Source organism: Microcaecilia unicolor, chromosome 1 (genome assembly GCF_901765095.1).
Source record: "Microcaecilia unicolor chromosome 1, aMicUni1.1, whole genome shotgun sequence".
Lineage (NCBI taxonomy): Eukaryota > Metazoa > Chordata > Amphibia > Gymnophiona > Siphonopidae > Microcaecilia > Microcaecilia unicolor.
The window spans coordinates 638,568,864-638,591,102 of NC_044031.1; the positions used below are offsets into that span (position 1 = coordinate 638,568,864).

The 22,239-nt window shown below is 46.6% G+C and overlaps 1 protein-coding gene across 1 annotated transcript in view; it reads left to right on the forward strand.

Moving 5' to 3' along the window:
- Positions 1–22,239, forward strand: part of LOC115460513 (membrane-spanning 4-domains subfamily A member 8-like) — a 112,047-nt gene that overhangs the window by 49,796 nt on the left and 40,012 nt on the right. Inside the window, exon 4 of the mRNA XM_030190284.1 lies at positions 17,127–17,183. Coding sequence (XP_030046144.1) covers positions 17,127–17,183 — 57 coding nt within the window. The remainder of the gene's footprint in view (positions 1–17,126; positions 17,184–22,239) is intronic.

Consider the following 22,239-nt stretch of genomic DNA (forward strand, 5'->3'; position numbering starts at 1 on the left):
TTCCAGGTAACTTCCTTGAGTGTCCCCTAGTCTTTGTACTTTTGGAATGAGTAAAAAATTGATTCACTTCTACTCATTCTAAACCACTCAGGATTTTGTAGACCTCAGTTATATCTCCGATCATCTGTCTCTTTTCCAAGCTGAAGAGCCCTAACTTCTTTAAGCTTTTCCTCATATGAGAGGAGTTGAATCCCCTTTATCATTTTGGTCGCTCTTCTTTGAACCTTTTCTAATTCTGTTGCAGGAATGGAGGCATGAATTTGTGATACTTCAGGAGTCAGACAGCACACCAGAATGAGAGAGTAATCTTCTTTATTTGCCAGCAAACAAAGTAGAACATCAGCATTAAGTCTCTTCTTCTCTTTCTCAGCTCTCTTTGTCTCTCTCTCAGCTCTCTGTGTCTTTGTGGCTTCTGTCTCAGCTGCTTCTCTTCTTATGCTGTCTTCTCCTTCTTCTGTCTGTTCCTTCTGTCCTTCTCTTTCTTCTGAGCTCCTTCTGACGTAAACTGCTTCTTCTCCCACTTAAATACAGTTCTATCTAGCCTAGCCTAGCCCCCTTACTCTCCAATTGGTTAAGGAATAGATTGACTACCTTGCCTCAACCAATCAGCTCTATACAAATATCAGTTACATAGGTTCCAGACATCCTAAACTGACCTGTGACCTGGGGCCCCTTACACCAGACATTTGGTCTCCAGTCTCTTACATGTTATTATGATTGATTTCTCATATTCCTAGTACTAACTGCTAACTAAACTCTGGTATTCATTAAAGGGGTCAAGGGCCAGTCTTACTTAATAGCATACATATCAGGTTATTACTTTCAAGACCATTTCTACATTTTACCTATAATTAATCAAGGAGAAGAGAGCTGACTAGTCCTGACCTCTTTCACCTATCAGCTTATACATTGAACCAGCCAGAACTATGGCTAAGTCAAACCACATGTTGATCTCTTCACTGCAGCCCTACTCAGAACGTCAGACAGAGAGTTGAACAAACATTCCACACAGAATTATTAGTTTACACAGAATACAGCATATTCTAAAGTAAGCATCCTTATAAAACATATTCTACATACTTATAATGGTCTATATATCTAAGCTATCTCCTTATAACAAAATCTACATATCAAGAACTTCTGAAATTATTTCAGCTTTAAACTACAGTATGTCTAACAGTATACAGATGTTGAGCTAGCATTTATTATTCACAAGGGTGAAAGAAATTCCTGTCTCTGACCTTTCTAACCTTTGGCTCAGCCAAGCCAGACATTGAAAATAATATGAACCATCTGGCATTCCTTCATTTGCAGGGCTGAGAATTTAAAATAGTATTTTGAGCACCTTTAAACAAAATTAACCCTTAATATGATTTCTTATATATATTATGCCCATGGCTGCCTCATTCCCCCCTTTGAGACTAAAATCAGCTTATGCAGAGATAAGTCTCACTACTCAAACTCTGGAGATTATAGTGATCCTAACTAGGAATAGACTTATGAACCACCATTACCCTACTTGTTAAGGTTCGACGGCATACTGCCGAAGCACATGAGGCCAGGAAACAAAACAACAACCCTGCTAGAACTAAGACTATTAGGGAAATGAACAAGGGACGTATCCAGGAGGTCAATGACCACCACCAGGAGGTAAGGTCTAATCCTCCTCGGTAATCCTCCACATTGAGGCTAGCCAACTGTAGGACTTTATCCATGGCATGCCTAACTACATGCGTCCTATTTATGACAATAGTACAGCACTCTGAAGAATTTAGCACTGTGCAGAGACCACCCTGGGCTGCAAAGAGATAGTCAAGACCCATACGGTTATACCGAGAAACTATACTTAATTCATTAATTTGATCCTGCAATGCATTGACTACCACATTCAGCTCATGAACTAGAACATGAAGTAGGGATTGAAGTCTCCGGGTAGCCATACCTAGTTCGGTAATACCCGCTACCGGGCCCCCAATTGGAATCCAGGCCGTGGCAGAAAGGGCTACAAGTCTCTTTTTAGTCAGAGGATAAGTAGAGTTAATATACTGGAGGGCTAATTCAATCGCCTCATCCTCTGTGGCAACGGAGGAGGGTAAGGACAAGGCCTCTCGCTTAGAGCGGTGCGGGGATGGTGGTTTGAGAAGAGGAATAACTTTAGGAAAATAATTCAAGGTTACCAATACACAAAAATCATATGTGGGGGGAAGAATCATGTGGAGGACATTATCACAGAGCCAGTAATGACCAAGGAGAGGGCGACGAAAGTTCCCAATAAATGTAGGCACAGGATGGAGATTAGGATGCCCATAATGCGAGCCCCTATCCCAGGGGGAACGAAGAAGAAATGGAGACTTTGTACACCATAGGTGCCAATCCCCAATTGTGACAGACCGCTCATATGATGCAACCCCTTCATACCCCGGGGACTTATGAAAGTAGAAAATAGGATGGGACACTATAGTCTTCTCAGTAGTATAGTTAGGAGCCAGATAATCACCTTGGTCATAATCTGCAGGTATGGTAGTAGGGCACATAGGAGTACCTGGAAAAACTACCCACACAGGTTCCTCCTTCTCTGGAAGAACATTAGTATAGTTACAGGGAATGGGAAGAACAGTTGAGATGTCTCTTGTTAAACAAAACACTCCAGAAACTGGATAGGGAGACGTAAAAACTGGCCTTAGAGAAGAGTCAGAGGGGGAAGTAGCATTATAAAAGGACCACCAAGTATAATCCTGGCTCCAAGGGCCTGAACTCGAAAAGTAGGGAGGTATAAGAGCTGGGAGCTGCACAGGGACAGGTACAGCTGGGACATCTGTAGTATAAGGAGAAAATCGGGAACACACAATACAAGGGGAAGTAATCTTTGCCTGGCTAATTAGTTCCTGGACTGAGTGTAACCAAAGGTTAGAACGAGTTGGGGTATTAGGAACAAGGAGGCAAGGAGTAGAAAACAACAAAAGCATCCAAATTACTAACATTTTCTTTCTTCCTAATCTAAAACAAATACAGCAAACTAATTAAGCAATAATATTTCAACAGTCTGTGTTAATCACAGATTACTCTAATATAGTGTTCTCAGTCTTTGAGTTCTTATACCAGTTGGGATAGACCCTCAACTGACAAGGATCAAGCTCTCAAATTCCAAGAAAGCCAGAATCTGGACAGAAAGAGTCTCAGTGTGAAGCCGAAGTTCAGCAGCTCCTGCAGTATGCAGTTGACCCTTCTTTTCAGCTAGTAGATTCTTTGGTTCGGGTCAAGCGCAACTTCAATGGCTCCGCTGGATCTCTTTCTGCTCTCCACTGTCTAGGCTCCGTCTGATCCGTGCTGGGCTCAGTCTGGTCAGCAGACTTAATTCGAGACCAATGGACCCATGGAGTAATCCCTGCGACCTTCACAGCTGCAGGGGTAGAAAGCAAAACAGTAAAAGGTCCTTTCCATCGGGGCCCCAAAGGCTGGAGCCTCCAGTCTTTCACCCAAACTCTATCCCCTGGCAGGAAGGAATGTACCTGAGCCTGGAAGGGGACAGGGTTTATTTCTCTCACATAAGACTGAAGCTCAGAAATTATCTTGCCCAAGAGGGCTACCTGCTCCTGCACCTGGGCAGACCCTAAAATCCCTATGTCTCCCTTAATTCCCTGCAAAATGGCTGGGGGCTTCCCATACACAATTTCAAAGGGAGAGAGGGCTGTTCCTTTAGTTGGAGTGCATCGGAGACGGAAAAGGGCTAGTGGCAGTGCCTGTGGCCATTTCAGTTGGGTTTCCTGACAAATCTTTGCTAGGCTATTTTTCAAGGTTCTGTTTGCCCGCTCAACCTGCCCTGAACTCTGGGGACGATAGGCACAATGCAATTTCCAGGTAATGCGCAATGCGCGGGACAGGGCCTGAAGTGTAGCTTCAACAAAGGCGGGACCATTATCTGAACCTATGGCAAGGGGCAGTCCATACCTGGGGATGACATCCCTAAGGAGGGCTCGAGCTACTTCTGTGGCTTTCTCAGTGACTGTAGGATATGCTTCCACCCACCCAGAAAAGGTACAGACCATGACCAAGAGGTATCGGAGCCTACCGCTCCTGGGCATTTCTGTGAAGTCTATAACTAGAGACTCAAAGGGTGTTAGTCCTCTAGACTGAACTCCTGGTGGAATACGGGGTCCCTGACGAGCATTATTCTGGGCACAGAGAGTACATCGGGCAGAGGCAGTGGCAACCAGACTATCCAATCCTTCCAGCACCACTACTCGACTGAGTAGGCGGGCTAGTGCTGTTTTCCCTAAGTGTGATAGGTCATGAGCTTGAGACACTACAGGCCAAGCTAGGTGGCGTGGCACCAGAACTCTGGTATCAGGGAGATGTAACCAGCCATCAGGTCTCCTTACTGCACCTTCCTCTTGAGCCCATTTCTCTTCCATTTGGGTATACATAGGTGTCCATTCTTGCAGTCGAATTTGGAACAGGGGAGTCACAGTACTTGCTGGGGGTCCTCGAGCAGCTTCCTTGGCCACCCGATCAGCATGGCGGTTCCCTCGGGCCACTGGAGTATCTACCCTTTGGTGTCCCCTGCAGTGAATAACAGCTACCTTCTTAGGGGCCCACACAGCCTCTAGCAGCTGAAGTATTTCGGGTCCATACTTAACAGGTTGGCCTGCAGCATTTATGAGTCCCTTTTCCTTATACAAAGCTCCATGAGCGTGTAAAGTTGTGAAGGCATACTTGGAATCAGTATAAATGTTGGTTACCAGTCCTGCTGCTAGCTCCAGAGCTCGTATGAGGGCCACAAGTTCTGCTTTCTGGGCTGAAGTTCCTTGGGGCAGGGCTCTTGCTTCTATCACCTTGTCCTCTGTCACCACAGCATAGCCTGCCAATCGCTTGGAGTTCTCCACATAACTGCTTCCATCTGTGAAATAAATTACATCTGGGTCCCTCCACGGAACATCTTTAAGATCTGGTCGACTGGAGTACACTTCATCCATGGTTTGGATACAATCATGATCCGGTGGTCCCTCAGATGCTGGCAAAAGAGTGGCGGGATTAAATGTAGCCACTGTTTCCAGGTGTATCCGTGGATTCTCACACAAGCTAGCTTGGTACTTAACCATGCGGTTATTTGTAAACCAGTGGTTGCCCTTATACTCCATGAGGGTAAGAACTGCGTGGGGGACTTTAACAACCAGTTCTTGCCCCAAGGTCAGCTTATCAGCTTCCTGGACCAGTAAGGCTGTTGCTGCAATGGCCCTCATGCAGGCTGGCCATCCTTTAGCCACTCCATCCAGCTGTTTAGACAGGTATGCAACAGGCCTCTGCCAGGATCCCATCATCTGGGTCAGCACTCCCAGAGCAACCCCCTGTCGCTCATGGACATACAGTGAGAAAGGTTTCTCCACATCAGGAAGGCCTAACGCAGGGGCTTGGAGTAGGGCTTTCTTTATGGCTATGAAGGATTGTTGAGCTGTAGGTCCCCATTCAAATGGTTCCTTTTCACCCCCCTTTGTGGCTTGGTAAAGGGGTTTCGCCATCAGTGCAAAATTTGGAATCCAAATTCTGCAGAATCCGGCTGCTCCCAGAAATTCCCTAACTTCCCTTCTGGACTTGGGTTGGGGAATTGCAGCAACTGCTTGCTTCCTACTGACATCCAGTCTCCGACTTCCCTGGGAAATACAAAAACCCAGATACTTCACTTCTGACTGACAAAGTTGGGCCTTTGAGCGTGAGACCTTATAGCCTGCATCCAAAAGTAGCTCCAGCAATTCTCTGGTAGCCTCAAAACACTCTTCCTGGGTCACTGCTGCAATCAGGAGGTCATCTACATACTGGAGTAAAACTCGCCTGGAAGGCTCAGATTTAAAAGTCTTAAGGTCTTGTCCTAGGGCAGTCCCAAAAATGGTGGGGGAGTTCTTGAACCCCTGTGGCAGGCGGGTCCATGTATACTGAAGCTTCCTTCCTGTTACTGGGTTTTCCCATTGAAAGGCAAAAAGCAGTTGACTGGCGGGGGCCACCCGAATACAAAAGAAGGCATCTTTTAGGTCTAGTGTCGTGAAATGGGTATCTCCAGAAGGTATCAATCCTAACAGAACATATGGATTAGGCACTACAGGGTGTAATGAAATAGTGGATTTGTTAACCACCCGTAAATCTTGGACTGGCCGGTAGTCCTCAGTCCCTGGCTTCTGAACTGGCAACAGTGGCGTATTCCATGAAGACTGACAAGGACGAATAATTCCATGGGATAACAAACGATTCAGGTGTGCTTGGATCCCTTCCAGAGCCTTTCTGGGAATTGGGTATTGGCGAAGATGGATTGGCCGGGCATTTGGAAGTAAGTCTACATGGACAGGAGGAATATTTCGGGCCAATCCTGGGGGATTATCTTCTGCCCATACCCCTTTGACTTGAAAGCTATCTGCCAGGGGTAGGTCAACTTGGCCATGTGACTGATGCAGCCGCCATTCTTCTTCAAGAGGGCAGCAGAAACTCAATATACCCTTAGGGCTAGATGTCGGGGGCCGAAAGGAGACTGAAGTCTGGCCATCAGAGTCAAAGGAAATTTGGGCCCTAAGCTTGGACAGCAGGTCTCGACCTAACAAAGGGATTGGACAGTCTGGCATATACAGGAATTCATGAGTGACTGTGTGTGAGCCTAATTGGCATCTACGGGTCGTCAGGAAGGGCCTCCGGTTCTGCACCCCCGTGGCTCCCACCACTCGGACAGTTTTTCCAGACACAGGCGCTAATCGCTCCGTCACAACAGAATGTTCAGCTCCTGTATCAATCATGAATGGAATTGAGCGGCTCCCTATAGTTAACTTGACCATAGGTTCCTGGGAGCCCAGTTTGTAGGAACCCGGTCTGTCCTATTCGTCCCATTCTGCCATCTCGGCTATCCCGATGATGTCAGATTCAGGAGGCTCATATCTTCCCTCTCGAACTCGGCCTCGGCTTCCTCGCTCTCCTGGTCCCCTTCTCAGTCCCTGGCGCCTCTGGGGGCATTCATCTTTCCAGTGCCCTCTTTCCTTACAGTAGGCACACTGATCCCTCTCCAATCTTGGTCTGGGATTCTCCCCCCTTGGCCGGGATTGATTGAAGGAATCTCGGGGCCTGGCTGGCGGTCCGGGGTCCCACTTTGGCTTCCCATTAGCTAGAGGTCGACCTCGATTAAGGGTGGAATTAGTAATGGCTGCCGCTAAAAGGTCGGCCTTCTTCTGCATCTTCCGGTCAGCCTCTCGACGCACCTCCTGATCTCTATTAATGAAAACCTTGGTTGCGATCTCAATTAGCTGGGTGGTATTCATCCCTGCGAATCCCTCTTGACGCTGCAACTTCTTCCGGATATCTGGCATACTCTGGGCCACCAATGCGCTATTCACCATTCTCTGGTTTTCTAGGGCTTCAGGATCAAATGGGGTGTATGTTCTGTAGGCTTCAATTAGTCGCTCTAAAAAGGCCCCAGGGGATTCAGCTGCCCCTTGGAGAATTTCAGAAACCTTTGCCAGATTAATGGGCCTCTTTATGCCTTTCCTCATACCTTCCAGCAAGTCCCGGCAATAGCCAGACAACAGTTCATAGTGCTGCCCATTATTTGGATCCCAAACTGGAGCTGCGCGAGGAAACCAAGCTCTAACCCATTCCTCTAGGTTCTGTGTCCCCTCGGGGGCACGCGCTCGCGTGATGGCCTCAGCATTTTGCAAAATCTTCCGCCTCTCCTCAGTTGTGAAGAGGGTCAGGAGAAGTTGTTGACAATCAGTCCAGGTTGGGTTATGGGTGGCCATAATGCTAGCCACTAGGTCCACCACTGCCTGAGGCTTTTCAGTATAAGAGGGGTAATGCGTCTTCCAATTCAGGAGATCGGTGGTTGTGAAGGGTACATACTGATAGGCCTGTGCCTGTATAACCTGACCCTGATTATTAGGATCCGGTCGAGTGGTAGTTACCTGACGGAGTGGCAGAACTCTCGAGGAGGTGGGAATGGAATCTGAGGTAGAGCTAGGAGCTACCCTCCTATCATGCTCAAAGGTGATTGCAGCAGGTCTAACCCATTCAGGGGAGGTAGGTTGAAACCCTGAGGGATGGGGAGGGGTACTCATAGACTGAGAGGTGGTCACAGGTGAGTCAGTCCATTGAAAGGGATGCCGGGCCCCTAATGAGTGGGTAGGGGTACTAGAAGGAGAGGCTGGGCTGTCAGGAATTGAGGAGTCAGGGAGTGGAGCCCAAAGTGGGTCTTCGGAGGTTAACAGGGAAGGATGTGGCAGAGGAGGATAGAAACTGGCTGAAAAGTCCAACCTAGGATGTGGTGGGGTTCGCACAGTGGGAGAGGAACTATCCGGAGAAGCCTGTGCTGGAGAAGCTTGGGCTGGGCGGCGTGGATCTCTAGGGGCGGCACGGAACCCCAACAATGGGCCATAAGGTGGTGGCTCAAGATCTGAGGGGTCATCAGAGAGTATGGGTTTCTCAGACAGGGTAGGGGCGGAAGCCACCGATTGGGTGATAGGCTTCCTGGGGCTCTTTCCCTCTTCTAGTTTAGATTTTCTAATCTTTCTTTGAGCACGACCTAACATGAATTTTACTGGGGAACCCATATAAGTTTTCAACCAAGAGGGAGGGTCAGTCACAAGGCTATCCCAGGAATCTATATAAGGGAGTTGTTCAGAATATTCTGGTTCTCCTACAACTATGCTGTAGACCTTCCGGATTACTTCAATATCTAAGCTGCCACTAGGGGGCCACCCCACTCCCATAGATGGCCACTCAACTTCACACAAGGTTCTTAAAGTACTTGAGCTTAAAGTCTGTCCATAGTCATTAATTAAAAATCCTTTTTTTAAATTCTTAAGCATACAATCTAGGGGGGTAGCAATTTGTCTAGATGATGTCCCACCCATAATGCTTACAGTTACAACACACAAAGAGGGAGGGAATTTTTGAAAGTGCAGTAAGGGGTCCGCACTCTCGAGACACTAGGTAGACAGACAGCAATCGCTTCCTTCCGTGGCTGGCCAATTGAACTCGCGTTAATTGGAAACGCAGCTATAAGAAGTCCGCACTCAGTTAATCATTCACGCATCACACATTCCATACAGAAAATCCCACCCAACAATTTCAAATTTCTCAGATACAGATAAGCTCAAGCGGTTTCGCTTCTAATCTCCACTAGACTAGAAGGTACTAGGGCCTTCGCTGAGAGTTGATCAGGCTCTCCTTCCCCCAATTTTTGAGGGGCTGGTTTACAACTTTCTAGCTAGAATTATAATACAGAATACAGAATACATACCCGGCGAATGTTCTCCAGTCAGTTGGGTGCTGGGATTAATGCAGGATTCAGTATCCCACCGCTGCCACCAAGAATTGTTGCAGGAATGGAGGCATGAATTTGTGATACTTCAGGAGTCAGACAGCACACCAGAATGAGAGAGTAATCTTCTTTATTTGCCAGCAAACAAAGTAGAACATCAGCATTAAGTCTCTTCTTCTCTTTCTCAGCTCTCTTTGTCTCTCTCTCAGCTCTCTGTGTCTTTGTGGCTTCTGTCTCAGCTGCTTCTCTTCTTATGCTGTCTTCTCCTTCTTCTGTCTGTTCCTTCTGTCCTTCTCTTTCTTCTGAGCTCCTTCTGACGTAAACTGCTTCTTCTCCCACTTAAATACAGTTCTATCTAGCCTAGCCTAGCCCCCTTACTCTCCAATTGGTTAAGGAATAGATTGACTACCTTGCCTCAACCAATCAGCTCTATACAAATATCAGTTACATAGGTTCCAGACATCCTAAACTGACCTGTGACCTGGGGCCCCTTACACCAGACATTTGGTCTCCAGTCTCTTACATGTTATTATGATTGATTTCTCATATTCCTAGTACTAACTGCTAACTAAACTCTGGTATTCATTAAAGGGGTCAAGGGCCAGTCTTACTTAATAGCATACATATCAGGTTATTACTTTCAAGACCATTTCTACATTTTACCTATAATTAATCAAGGAGAAGAGAGCTGACTAGTCCTGACCTCTTTCACCTATCAGCTTATACATTGAACCAGCCAGAACTATGGCTAAGTCAAACCACATGTTGATCTCTTCACTGCAGCCCTACTCAGAACGTCAGACAGAGAGTTGAACAAACATTCCACACAGAATTATTAGTTTACACAGAATACAGCATATTCTAAAGTAAGCATCCTTATAAAACATATTCTACATACTTATAATGGTCTATATATCTAAGCTATCTCCTTATAACAAAATCTACATATCAAGAACTTCTGAAATTATTTCAGCTTTAAACTACAGTATGTCTAACAGTATACAGATGTTGAGCTAGCATTTATTATTCACAAGGGTGAAAGAAATTCCTGTCTCTGACCTTTCTAACCTTTGGCTCAGCCAAGCCAGACATTGAAAATAATATGAACCATCTGGCATTCCTTCATTTGCAGGGCTGAGAATTTAAAATAGTATTTTGAGCACCTTTAAACAAAATTAACCCTTAATATGATTTCTTATATATATTATGCCCATGGCTGCCTCAATTCCACTATATATTTTTTGACATACAGTGACAAGAACTGAACGCAATACTCAAGGTGCGGTCGCACCATGGATGGATACAGAGGCATTATAGTATTTTTTGTCTTATTTACCATCCCTTTCCTAATAATTCCTAGCATCCTGTTGGCTTTTTTGGCCACTGCTGCACATTTAGCAGACAACTTCCCTTTGAGGAAAGGCTATAATGGCTGGGGCTCTTCAGCTTGAAGAAAAGACGGCTGATGGGAGATATAATAGAGGTCTATAAAATAATGAGTGCAGTGGAATGGGTAGATGTGAATCACTTGTTTACTCTTTCCAAAAATATTAGGACTAGGGGGCACACAATGAAGCTACTAAGTAGTAAATTTAAAATAAATCAGAGAAAATATTTCTTCACTCAGCGTGTAATTAAACTCTGGAATTTGTTGCCAGCAGTGGCGTACCAAGGGGGGGGTGGTGGGGGCGGTCCGCCCCGGGTGCCAGTGGGTGGGGGGTGCTCCACTCCCGCCGCCTCCCTTGGCCGTTCCCGCGGTGCCGCACATTAAAAAAACCGGCGAAGCAGCGTCGCAGGCAGCGCCTCGCGCCCTGCTTGTAAAAAAAAAAAAATCAAATCTCCTTCCTTCTCCTCCTCGTCTTGACGTCTTGACGTCGACTCGGGCCTTCCAATCGATTGGAAGGCCCGAGTCGACGTCAAGACGAGGAGAAGGAAGGAGATTTGATTTTTTTTTTACAAGCAGGGCACGAGGCGCTGCCTGCGACGCTGCTTCGCCGGTTTTAACGGGACTGAGATGGGGAAGGAGAGGGGCGAAAGGGACTCGGGTGGGGGTGTTCAGAGGGGAGAAGGGGACTGGGGTGGGGGTCTCAGACAGGGGAGGGGAGAAGGAGACTGGAGTGGGGATCTCAGAGGGGAGAAGGGGACTGGGGTGTGGATCTCAGAGGAGAGAAGGGAAGGGGAGGGGAGAAGGGGACTGGGGTGGGGGTGTTCAGAGGGGAGAAGGGGACTGGGGTGGGGTCTCAGACGGGGGAGGGGAGAAGGGGACTGGGGTGGGGGTGTTCAGAGGGGAGAAGGGGACTGGGGTGGGGATCTCAGATGGGAGGGGGAGGGGAGAAGGGGACTGGGGTGGGGATCTCAGAAGGGAGGGGGAGGGGAGAAGGGGACTGGGGTGGGGGTGTTCAGAGGGGAGAAGGGGACTGGGGTGGGGATCTCAGACGGGAGGGGGAGGGGAGAAGGGGACTGGGGTGGGGGTGTTCAGAGGGGAAAAGGGGAGGGGAGAAGAGAAGGGGACTGGGATGGGGTGTTCAGAGGAGAGAAGGGGACTGGGGTGGGGGTCTCAGACAGGGGAGGGGGGAAGGGGACTGTGGTGGGGGTCTCAGACAGGAGAAGAGGAGGGGAGAAGGGGACTGGGGTGGGGGTGTTCAGAGGGGAGAAGGGGGCTGGAACTGGGGGCTGAAAAAAGGGGCAGAGAGAGAGAGGGGACAGATCCTAGATGGAAGGGGGAGCGAGAGGGAGGGCAGACCCTGGATGGATGGGAGAGGGAGGGCAAATGGTGGATTGAAGGGGCAGAGAGAAAGGGCAGGCAGTGGATGGAAGGGATGGCAGAGAGGGCAGACACTGGATGGCAGAGAGAGAGAGAGAGAGAGAGAGAGTGAAGACAGATGCTGGATGGAAGGAAGACGGTGAAAAGAAGATGAGGAAAGCAGAAACCGGAAACAACAAACTGTAAATAAAATATATTTTTTTATTTTTTTTGCTTTAGGATAAAGTATTGTAGATGTGTTAAATGTTTATAATAGAACATGTAAATAAGGTAATCTTTTTATTGGACTAATTTTAATACATTTTGACTAACTTTCGGAGGTTTTGGCCTCTGAAAGCTAAATGTATTAGTCCAATAAAATGGTATTATTTTACTTTCTATATTTGTTTCATTTCTATTTGTTAATTTGTAAAGTGGTGATTGGTACTTGTTAGTTTTTTTCAAATTTACATCTGCTGTCTTTATATTTTGCACAGTACTAGGGGACAGTTTCTATTTCTGTGGTGTTGCATTGTATGCGGAGTCTGGCATCGGGGGTTCAGTTTAATTTTTGTCTAAATAGAAAGTTTATGATTACTTATTCTATAGTGGATTAGGGTGTATCTGTGTTTCTGAAAAAGACATGGCTTTCAGTTGGCATTGACTGTGCAGGATCTACGATCTGTACTATTGTGTCTGGTTTCGTTTTACAATAGGTGAATTGATGTTCTAGTGCTCACTGTAGTGTTTAAGATGCTTTCCTTTTCCTTGTGTGACTCGTAGAAATGACTGCTTATGGTATGGTAGAATTGCTCTATAGGTCCTGAGTGTTTTGTATTCTCGGCATGCCTAGTACTGGATTTGGGGGGGGGGGGGGGTGTTAAAAAATGACCAGCCCCGGGTGTCAACTACCCTAGGTACGCCACTGGTTGCCAGAGAATGTGCTAAAAGCGGTTTAGATTAGTGGGGTTTAGAAAAGGATTTGGATAGCTTTCTAAAAGAAAAGTTCATAAGCCATTATTAAGATGGACTTGGGGAAAATCCACTGCTTATTTCTAGGATAAGCAGCATAAAATGTATTGTACTGTTTTGGGATCTTGCCAGCTACTTGTAACCCGAATTGGCCACTGTTGGAAACAGGATGCTGGGCTTGATGGAAATTCAGTCTGACCCAGTATGGCAACACTTATATACTTATTTGGATCTTTTTCTTCGGTGCTGACCCCCAAGGTGGACCCCTAGCATCAGGTAACTATGATTTGGATTATTCTTTCTAATTTGCATCACCTTGCATTTGTCCACATTAAATTTCATCTGCCATTTGGCTGCCCAGTCTCCCTGCAATATTTCACAGTCCGTACACGTTTTAACAACCTTGAATAGTTTTCTGTCATCTGCAAATTTAATCACCTCACTCGTCATTCCGATTTCCATATAATTTATAAATATGTTAAATAGCACCGATCCCAGTACTGAACCCTGCAGCACTCCACTGTTCACCATTGAGAGAAATGACCATTTAATCCTACCCTCTGTTTTCTGTCCAATAACCAATTCCTAATCCGGAACATTGCCTCCTATCTCATAACTCTTTAACTTTCTTTTAATTTAGATAACATCATCAGACCACCACATCAAAAAAGATATAGTGGAATTAGAAAAGGTATAGATAAGGGTGACAAAAATGATATAGGGGATGGGATGACTTCCCTATGAGGAAAGGCTAAAGAGGCTAGGGCTCTTCAGCTTAGAGAAGAGATGGCTGAGGGGAGATGTGATAGAGGTCTATAAAATACTGAGTGGAGTGGAATGGGTAGACATGAATCACTTGTGGGGTGTGGGGTGCCCGATTGGGCCGGCATTTTCTGTCTTTGGGCTCCCTCGGTTCGTCCGTGCCGCCGGTTTCCTCCGCTCTGCAGGATTGGTCTGGCGTGCTCTGCCTTAACCTGAAATCGGGCACAGACTAAACATCACGCTGACAGCTGAGGTCGGGCTGCATCGAGTTGCTGTTTGACCATCGCGCTGCCTTGCTCTGCCTTTTCGTTGGCATCTCCCGGCGAGTTCACGGGGCCCCGCCTTTTCTGTCTTCAGCCTGCTACTCGCCGGCTTTCATTTCTTCACGGCGGCCCCTGCGGACCTCTCCGGCTCTGCTTCCTCTCAGCTGATCACTGCTGAATTCGCCAGCTTTCATTTCTTCGCAGCAGCCCTGGCAGAAATCACCGGCTCTGCTTCCTCCCAGTTGATCCCTGCTGAAATCGTCGGCTTCTGCGAACGACTCCAGTGTCAACTCTTCTGCCCTGCTGCTCTTCTGCCCGCTGCGGACTTCATCAGCCGGTCTGATGGAGGTGCAGAGGAGGAGGTCTCTGGCTCGGAAAGCTCCGACGGTTGGGGCTGTGGAGGACGACCGTTTGGTCCGCCATCTTGATTCCTGCGCCGCTGACTCCATCGCTGAGGATGCCTACCTCCGGCTTCGTCCTGCCTCTGCATGCTGCTGCTGTTTCTTCAGAGCTTCATTCGCCTTGCTGGACCTGTTCGTGTCAGACTGGATTTCCATCATCCCCCTTGGCCTACCTGGACTTCTGCTGCCCATCTTTGTCTCCCTTACCTTTCCCTTCTTATCCTGTTCTCCCGCTCTAACTATTGAAACATAACTGTAACTGTATTTATTTTATTAGTTCATTGAAAGCCGCTTTGGGGCTGCAAAACTGCGGCAAAAGGCGGAGTATAAATTACCTGAAATAAATAAATAAATAAATAACTATGTCTGCTTTTTAATTCGAAGTAGCTCATAATAAAGCTTGCTTAGAATCTAAAAAGACTGAACTGCTCAGGAGCAAAAACACAAATATTTAGACCCAAAATAATAAACACAACTTGATACTTGTCTACCTAAGTTAATTGTAAACCACATTGAACACCACTAGGTTGGAAAATGTAAGGTACAAATGCAGAAAATAAATAAGTAAACAAAACATTTGCAAGGGTATCTCAATAAAAGTGAAGCAGCTAAGTCCCTGACTTCTTGTCTCATTGCAAGAAAGCTTTCTATCTTTCCTAAGCTGATTTTTGCCACATCAGGATATATCCAAATTTGAATATCCATAAAAAGGACTTGGGAATTTCCAAAGTAAGCAAGCATTGTACTCTCCAATATTGCTGATATATTTCTCATATCCAACCCAGCAGGAGATCCCAGAGAAGTTTCCAGTACAGGTCAAGAAACTGGCAGGAAATAAAGTATTAGGAGTTTTTATTAGCACTTAAGAGATGTCATGAGTCCAAGTTGCTGGATGCAGAGTTTTAATTATTTCTGGTTTTTACATCCCAGAGCATTGTTGTCTTTCTAGTTCTGTTTCTTCCATTTTAAATCAGCGGCATACCAAGGGCGGGGCTGTGGGGGCTGTCCTCCCCGGTTGCACGCTTCAGGGGGGTGCAGGGAGCAGCCGCGCAGCTGTCAGCTCCGCCGGTTCCCTGCTCCCTCTGATATTACTTCCTATTCCAGGGCAGAGGGAGCAGAGAACCGGTGGTGGAGCACCCCAGGAGGTAAGAGTAATGCACCCGGGTGTTTTGAGATGATGCATGGGGGGGGGGGGGAGGGGGATGATGTTACATCCGGGGGGGGGGGGGGGGGGGGGATGCACAGCGGTGATCTGCCCCAGGTGGCAGCTGACCAAGGAGCACCACTGTTTTAAATCAACACTGCAGGCACCAGAATTCAACAGGAGGGAATGGTAACACAGAATGATTGACCTAAACTCTCATTTACAGAACTAGATATTTTTCTCTTTTTTTTTTTTTTTTTTTTTAAGAATTAAGTTGGATTCTCTGTTCTCTAAACTTATTTGTCTCAATCTAAAAGTAGTTCTTCAAACATGCAGGGGATTATTGTCTAAGGGGTCCTTTTACTAAGTTGTGGTAAAAAGTGGCTGTAGTGTGCCCTTATGTGGGTTTTTCCCACGTGCTAGGGCCATTTTTACTGCAGCACTAAAATGACAGATTTTTTAATTTTTTGAATTCATGGCTATGTGCTAATGTTGTTCTTAACATGCTGCCATAAAAAAAGTAGCATGTGAGCCCTTACCAACACCTATTTTGTAGGTGATAAGGGCTCACGTTCTAATCCTGCACTAATTACTGCTCACTATCTAATCCTGCACTAATTACTGCTCACTAACTGATCAGTGCAGAAACACTCGCTCTCCACCCCCAGACAGACCCCCTCTGCGGAAAAATTAAAAATATTTTGCAGTGCGCCATTTGTGTGTACAGATTCAGGAACTACCCCAGGACACCTCAGCAGGTCCCACAGTAAGTACATGCTAGCACTTACCGCAGCTTAGTAAAGGGACCTCTGAGTGGCCTGAGCTCATGCAGACACATACAATGCGCACAGCATCCCCAACATTCTGTATATGACGCTTAGATTTGCGCACTGAAAAATGAGCCCAGAACCATCAATAACTGGGTGCTAACAACCAATTATTGAGGTTAATTAACACCCATGGCACATGCATCTGTCTGTGCTGTTCTATAAGGCAGGATGCTAACTCCCATATCTCAAAAGGGGGCGTGACCATGGGAGGTGATAGGCGTGTCAAGGGCATTCCATAAAGTTACATGCATAGTTATGGAATACTGGGTCATTGTGCCCAACTTGGCTGCCGAGATTTATATCAGGCTTCAGTAGGCCTAAGTCTGGCGCTTAAAGTTTGGATGCGGGAATTGGCATTAAGCCACCCCCCCCCCCTTTATAAAATTGCACTGTGACCATTTTTGAATGGCATTTATAGTATCCAGCAGTATATGTTTATGTAAAAGTTAAGCATGAGGAACAGATTATCAGGGGCTGGAGTTTCTAAAATAAGCACATAAGCATTGATGCCTATGGGTACATACTCACATGCACAGAATTACTCGTGTCGCACAATGGGTGCACCTTTGCAAAACAGCTTTTCATGGAGACATTTTATAAAGGCACATATATACCTATATGGTACCAGAGGAAATATTGAATTTACTGGCATATCACACATATGGAATTAATCCTGCAAACTGTTTCAGTGTTTAATTGCATTTTTTCTTTTGGTTCTTTATCAGTTCATCATTTCTGGATCTCTGTCTGTGGCAGCACAGAATCATCCAAATATGTGTTTGGTAAGTGATTAGAAACCCATCTCTGTCAGTATGTCTTTTTTTATTTTTTTTTTAATTTGCTGCTATTAAGCTTGGAAATAAGAGAACAGAATTAGCAGTTCAGCTGGGTGGAAAGAGAATGTTGTAAAGATTTTTTTTTAAGAAGGAAAGGGATTCAGCTGACATCTTTTCAGTAGTAATTCAAGGTAAATCACCTTCAGGTTCTCATGATGAGTTACATACAGATATTATTGATGACAGTGGTGACACTGCCTTGCTCAAAGCCCACCTCTTCAATGTCGCCTTCGGCACCTAACCATCATACCTCTATTCAGGAAATCTAGACTGCCCCCACTTAACATTTCGCCCATTAGATCATAAGCTCCTTGGAGCAGGGACTGTCCTTTTTTGTTAATCTGTACAGCACTGCGTAACCCTAGTAGCGCTCTAGAAATGTTAAGTAGTAGTAGTAGTAGTAGTAGTATTGTGATAGACATGATGGTTGCCCAAATTTGGGGGTAAATCCCAGATCTGCATGCAAACTAATTACCTAATGAGCTGGTAACAATCAATTATTGACATTAGGGGGGTCATGTGATGCTCGTAAGCTGAGCAGACATCTCTAAGCCCAGCTCCGCTCCAGCCACCCCAAAATTCTTCAAATTTACCTGCGAGATCTTCCATATGTGGGTCCAGACCAGAGTACCCCTGGGGGCGAGAGTTGGTCCCGGTGTGCTCGGTGACGAAGCTCAAGTTCACTTTATTGGTGGATCAGAGGGGTTATGCCTGCTAAGTCCCCGCAGACAGAAAAGCACCACGTGCAGAACTTGGGCCCCAAGATGGCGGCAACATCGACAAGCCCTCCTTTGGTGAATCTCTCGCCGGAATCCACTAAAGATCTAGTGCAGCAGATATCAGCAAAGATCAGGCGACCCTCGGGGGAGAAATGCTGGCTTCAGCCTAACCCCTGGTAAGCCTTTCCTTGGCTGAGAGGTGCCCAGCTCTACCACCAGCTGCCTTTCAGGTGCTGTGGAGGACTTGCAGCTCATATGCATATCCTTACAGCCTTCTCCGGGGTGACTCCCAGGTCCACTCCGATCCACTCAGGGCCTCTGCTCTAGGTGCCTGACGGCGCGCAGGGCATTTTCTCTTTACATTTATTTTCTCCCAGTTACTACTTATGGCTCCAGTACACTTTTTCTTCTTGGTACTGTCCCCTCCTAATCTGTTTCTCCATCTGAAACCAATCTACACTGCAAGAACACATTGTCCACCCTCTGTATTCATCATCTCACCATCTCTTTTTTCCTCTTCCTTTTTCTCAGCTCTCATCCTTCAACATTTCCTCCTTCCATTCATCCATCTCCTTTCTATCTGAGTACATCTCGCCTTTGTCGCTGTCATCATACCTCTCCTGCTCTTTTCTATACTCTCTTGCTCCTTCTCCTGCTCTCCACTGTGGACATTAATCCCAATCCTGGTCCTCCACATCAGCTCTCATCCTATTTGTGCAGGTCACACCGTGATATCTCCAATCTAATTTCTGTTTCTCTCCTCCCCCCTTCTTCCCTGCCTTTCTCTTGCGCTCTGTGGAATGCCCGCTCTGTCTGTAACAAACTTTCCTACATCCATGACCTCTTTATCTCTCATACTTTCCATCTCCTTGCCCTAACTGAAACTTGACTTTACCCTGAAGACTCTGCTTCAGTCGTGGCCCTATGCCATGGAGGTTATCTTTTCTCCCATACTCCTCACCCAGTTGGCCGTGGAGGTGGTGTTGGGCTACTACTTTCACCCTCATGTATATTTCAACCTCTTCTTCCATCTCAGTCTCACTGTTTTTCTTCCTTCAAAGTCCACTCCATCCGTCTATTTGCTCCTCTGCCTCTCGGAGTAGCAGTCATTTATCGACCCCCTGATAAGTCCCTTTCTTCCTTTCTCACTGACTTTGATGCTTGGCTTTCCTTCTTTTTTGAACCTTCATCTCCTTCCCTCATTCTTAGGGATTTTAATATTCATGCTAATGATCCCTCTTACTCTTATGCTTCTCAGTTTCTTGCTTTAACATCCTCTTTCAATCTTCAACTGTGCTCCACTGCCCCCACTCACCAGAATGGCCACGTTCTTGATCTTATCCTCTATTCAAACTGCTCACTCTCCAATTTCTGTGCCTCAACTCTTCCCCTCTCTGAGCATCATCTGATAACTTTCACACTTAAACACCCTATTCCCCAGTCCCGTCCAATCTTAACCAATACATTTAGGAATCTTCAGGCTATTGACCCTTCTACTCTGTCCTCCAGTGTTTCAAATCTCTTCTCTACCACTATGTTATCCAAGTCTGTCATTGAGGCTATCTCTTCCTATAATCCTCTGCTCTGGATACTCTCACTCCTCCCATTCCCTGTTCTATAAAACATACCAAACCCCAGCCTTGCCTGATCTCTAGAATCCGCTACCTATGTTCCTGTGCCCGCTCTGCCAAACGCCTTTGGCTGAAATCCCGTGCCCATGCTGACTTCATACATTTCAAATTCTTGCTGACCTCCTTCCAGTCTGCTCTTTTACTTGCCAAAAGGATTATTACATCCAGTTGACAAATTCTCTTGGCTCAAACCCTCGACGTCTCTTTGCCACACTGAACTTTCTCCTCAAAGTGCCTTCACCTCCAACTCTCCCTTCACTTTCCCCCCAGACTCTGGCTGAGTACTTTCATGATAAGGTTCACAAGATTAAACTTGAATTCTCAACCAGGTCACCTCCACCTCTCCTTCCCTTAGTCCATTTTCTCAACCCTCCAACCCCTGCCTCCTTTTCTTCCTTTTCTGAAATCACTGAAGAGGAAACTACACATCTTCTTTCCTCCTCAAAATTATCTACCTGTTCCTCTGATCCTACTCCCACCCATCTACTTAATACGATCTCTCCTACTGTCATCCCTTTTATCTGTCATATCCTCAATCTTTCACTTTCCACTGCGACTGTTCCTGATGCCTTCAAACATGCCATAGTCACACCACTCCTTAAAAAACCTTCTTTGGACCCTACCTGTCCTTCCATCGCCCCTTCTCCCTCCTCCTTTTCCCATCCAAGAATCTTGAAAGTGTGCTGTTTACCGCCATTGCCATGACTTTCTTTCATCTCAAGCTATTCTTGATCCACTTCAATCTGGCTTTCGCCCCCTTCATTCAACTGAAACAGCGCTTGCTAAAGTCTCCAATGATCTACCTTTAGTGTATACTCTAGTGGATCCTCCTCTACTTCTATCCCACTATCAGTTGGTGTACCTCAGGGATCTGTCCTGGGACCTCTTCTTTTCTCCATCTATACTTCTTCCCTCCATCTATACTTCTTCCTTTGGTATTCTGATCTCATCCCATGGTTTTCAGTATCATCTTTACACTGATGACTCCCAGATCTACATCTCCACACCAGAAATCTCAGCCAAAATCCAGGCCAAAGTATCAGCCTGCCTGTCTGACACTGCTACCTGGATGTCTCAGAGCCATCTGAAACTAAACATGACCAAGACTGAGCTTCTTATCTTTCCCCCTAAACCAACCTCTCCTCCTCCCCCATTCTCTATTTCTGTGGATAACACTCTCATCCTTCCTGTCTAATCAGCTCGTAACCTCGGGGTCATCTTCGACTCCTCCCTCTCCTTCTCTGCACATTTTCAGCAGACTGCTAAAACCTGTCATTTCTTTCTCTATAATATCACTAAAATTCGCCCTTTCCTTTCTGAGCACACTACCAGAACCCCCATCCACACTCTTATCACCTCTTGCTTAGACTATTGCAACTTGCTTCTCAGAGGCCTCCCACTTAGCTATCTCTCTCCTCTTCAATCTGTTCAAAATTCTGCTGCACAACTAATATTCCGCCAGTGTCATTATGCTCATATTAGCCCTCTCCTCAAGTCAGTTCACTGGCTTCCTATCCATTTCCGCATACAGTTCAAATTCCTTTTATTGACCTACTAGTAAAAAAGGCCCATTTCTGACACATATGAAACGGGCGCTAGCAAGGTTTTCCTCATAATGTGTATGTTTTGGAGAGTGTATGTGAGAGTGAGTGTGTGTGATAGAGAGAGTGAAAGTGTGAGTGTGTGTGTGTGTGTGTGAGAGAGAGAGTGAGTCTGGGTGTGAGCGTGTCTGTGAGAGAGTGTGTGTGTGAGAATGAGAGTGTGTGCAATTGCGTATGGGAGACACAGTGTGATAGAGAGAGAGAGAGTGTGTTTCACACAGATACAGTGTGTGCGTGAATGAGAGTGTGTGTGAGGCACAGATTGTCTGTGAGACTGAGTGTATGAGACCAAGCGAGTATGTAAGTGACTGTGTGACACATAGAGAGTGAATGTGATACAATGTGAGACATAGAGTGTATGAGAGTGAGAGACAGAAACACATTGTCTGTGAGAGAGAGAGTGTGTGTGTGTGTGACAGAGATACCTCCCTCCCTCCCTCTCTCTCTATGGTGTCAGGCCCCCCTCTTTCTCTGGTATCTGAGATTGCTGCCACTGCACCTAAGCAATTGGTGTGCTGGAGGAGAGGAAGAGAGAGAGAGAGTGTGTGTGTGGGGTGGGGGGGATGTGTTGGAGGGGTTCAGCTTGGAAGAAGAGGGGTGTGGGGGATTCTGGATGCGCTGCCAGATGAAAGTAAGTGAGTATGTGTGTGTGGGGGGGGGGGGGGGGGTTCAGGAAGCAATGGCAGATGACAGAGTGAGGGAGTGTGTGTGTGTGGGGGGGGGCAGGGGGTACAGGAAGCGCTGCCAGATGAGAGAGTGAGTGTGTGTATGGGGTTTCATGAAGCGCTCCCATCCTTGAACCCCCTCCCCACCTCAGTCCCCTTCTCTCATTCAAGAACCCCCTCCCCAGTCTCTCCCATCCAAAAACCCCAGTCCCCTCCCCACCCGTCCCCTTCTCCAATCCGAGAACCCCCTCCCCAGTCTCTCCCATCCAAAAACCCCAGTTCCCTTCCCACCCGTCCCCTTCAAGCATCCAAGAACCCCCTCCCCCATCCTTGAACCCCCTCCCCACCTCAGTCTCCTTCTCCCATTCAAGAACCCCCTCCCCAGT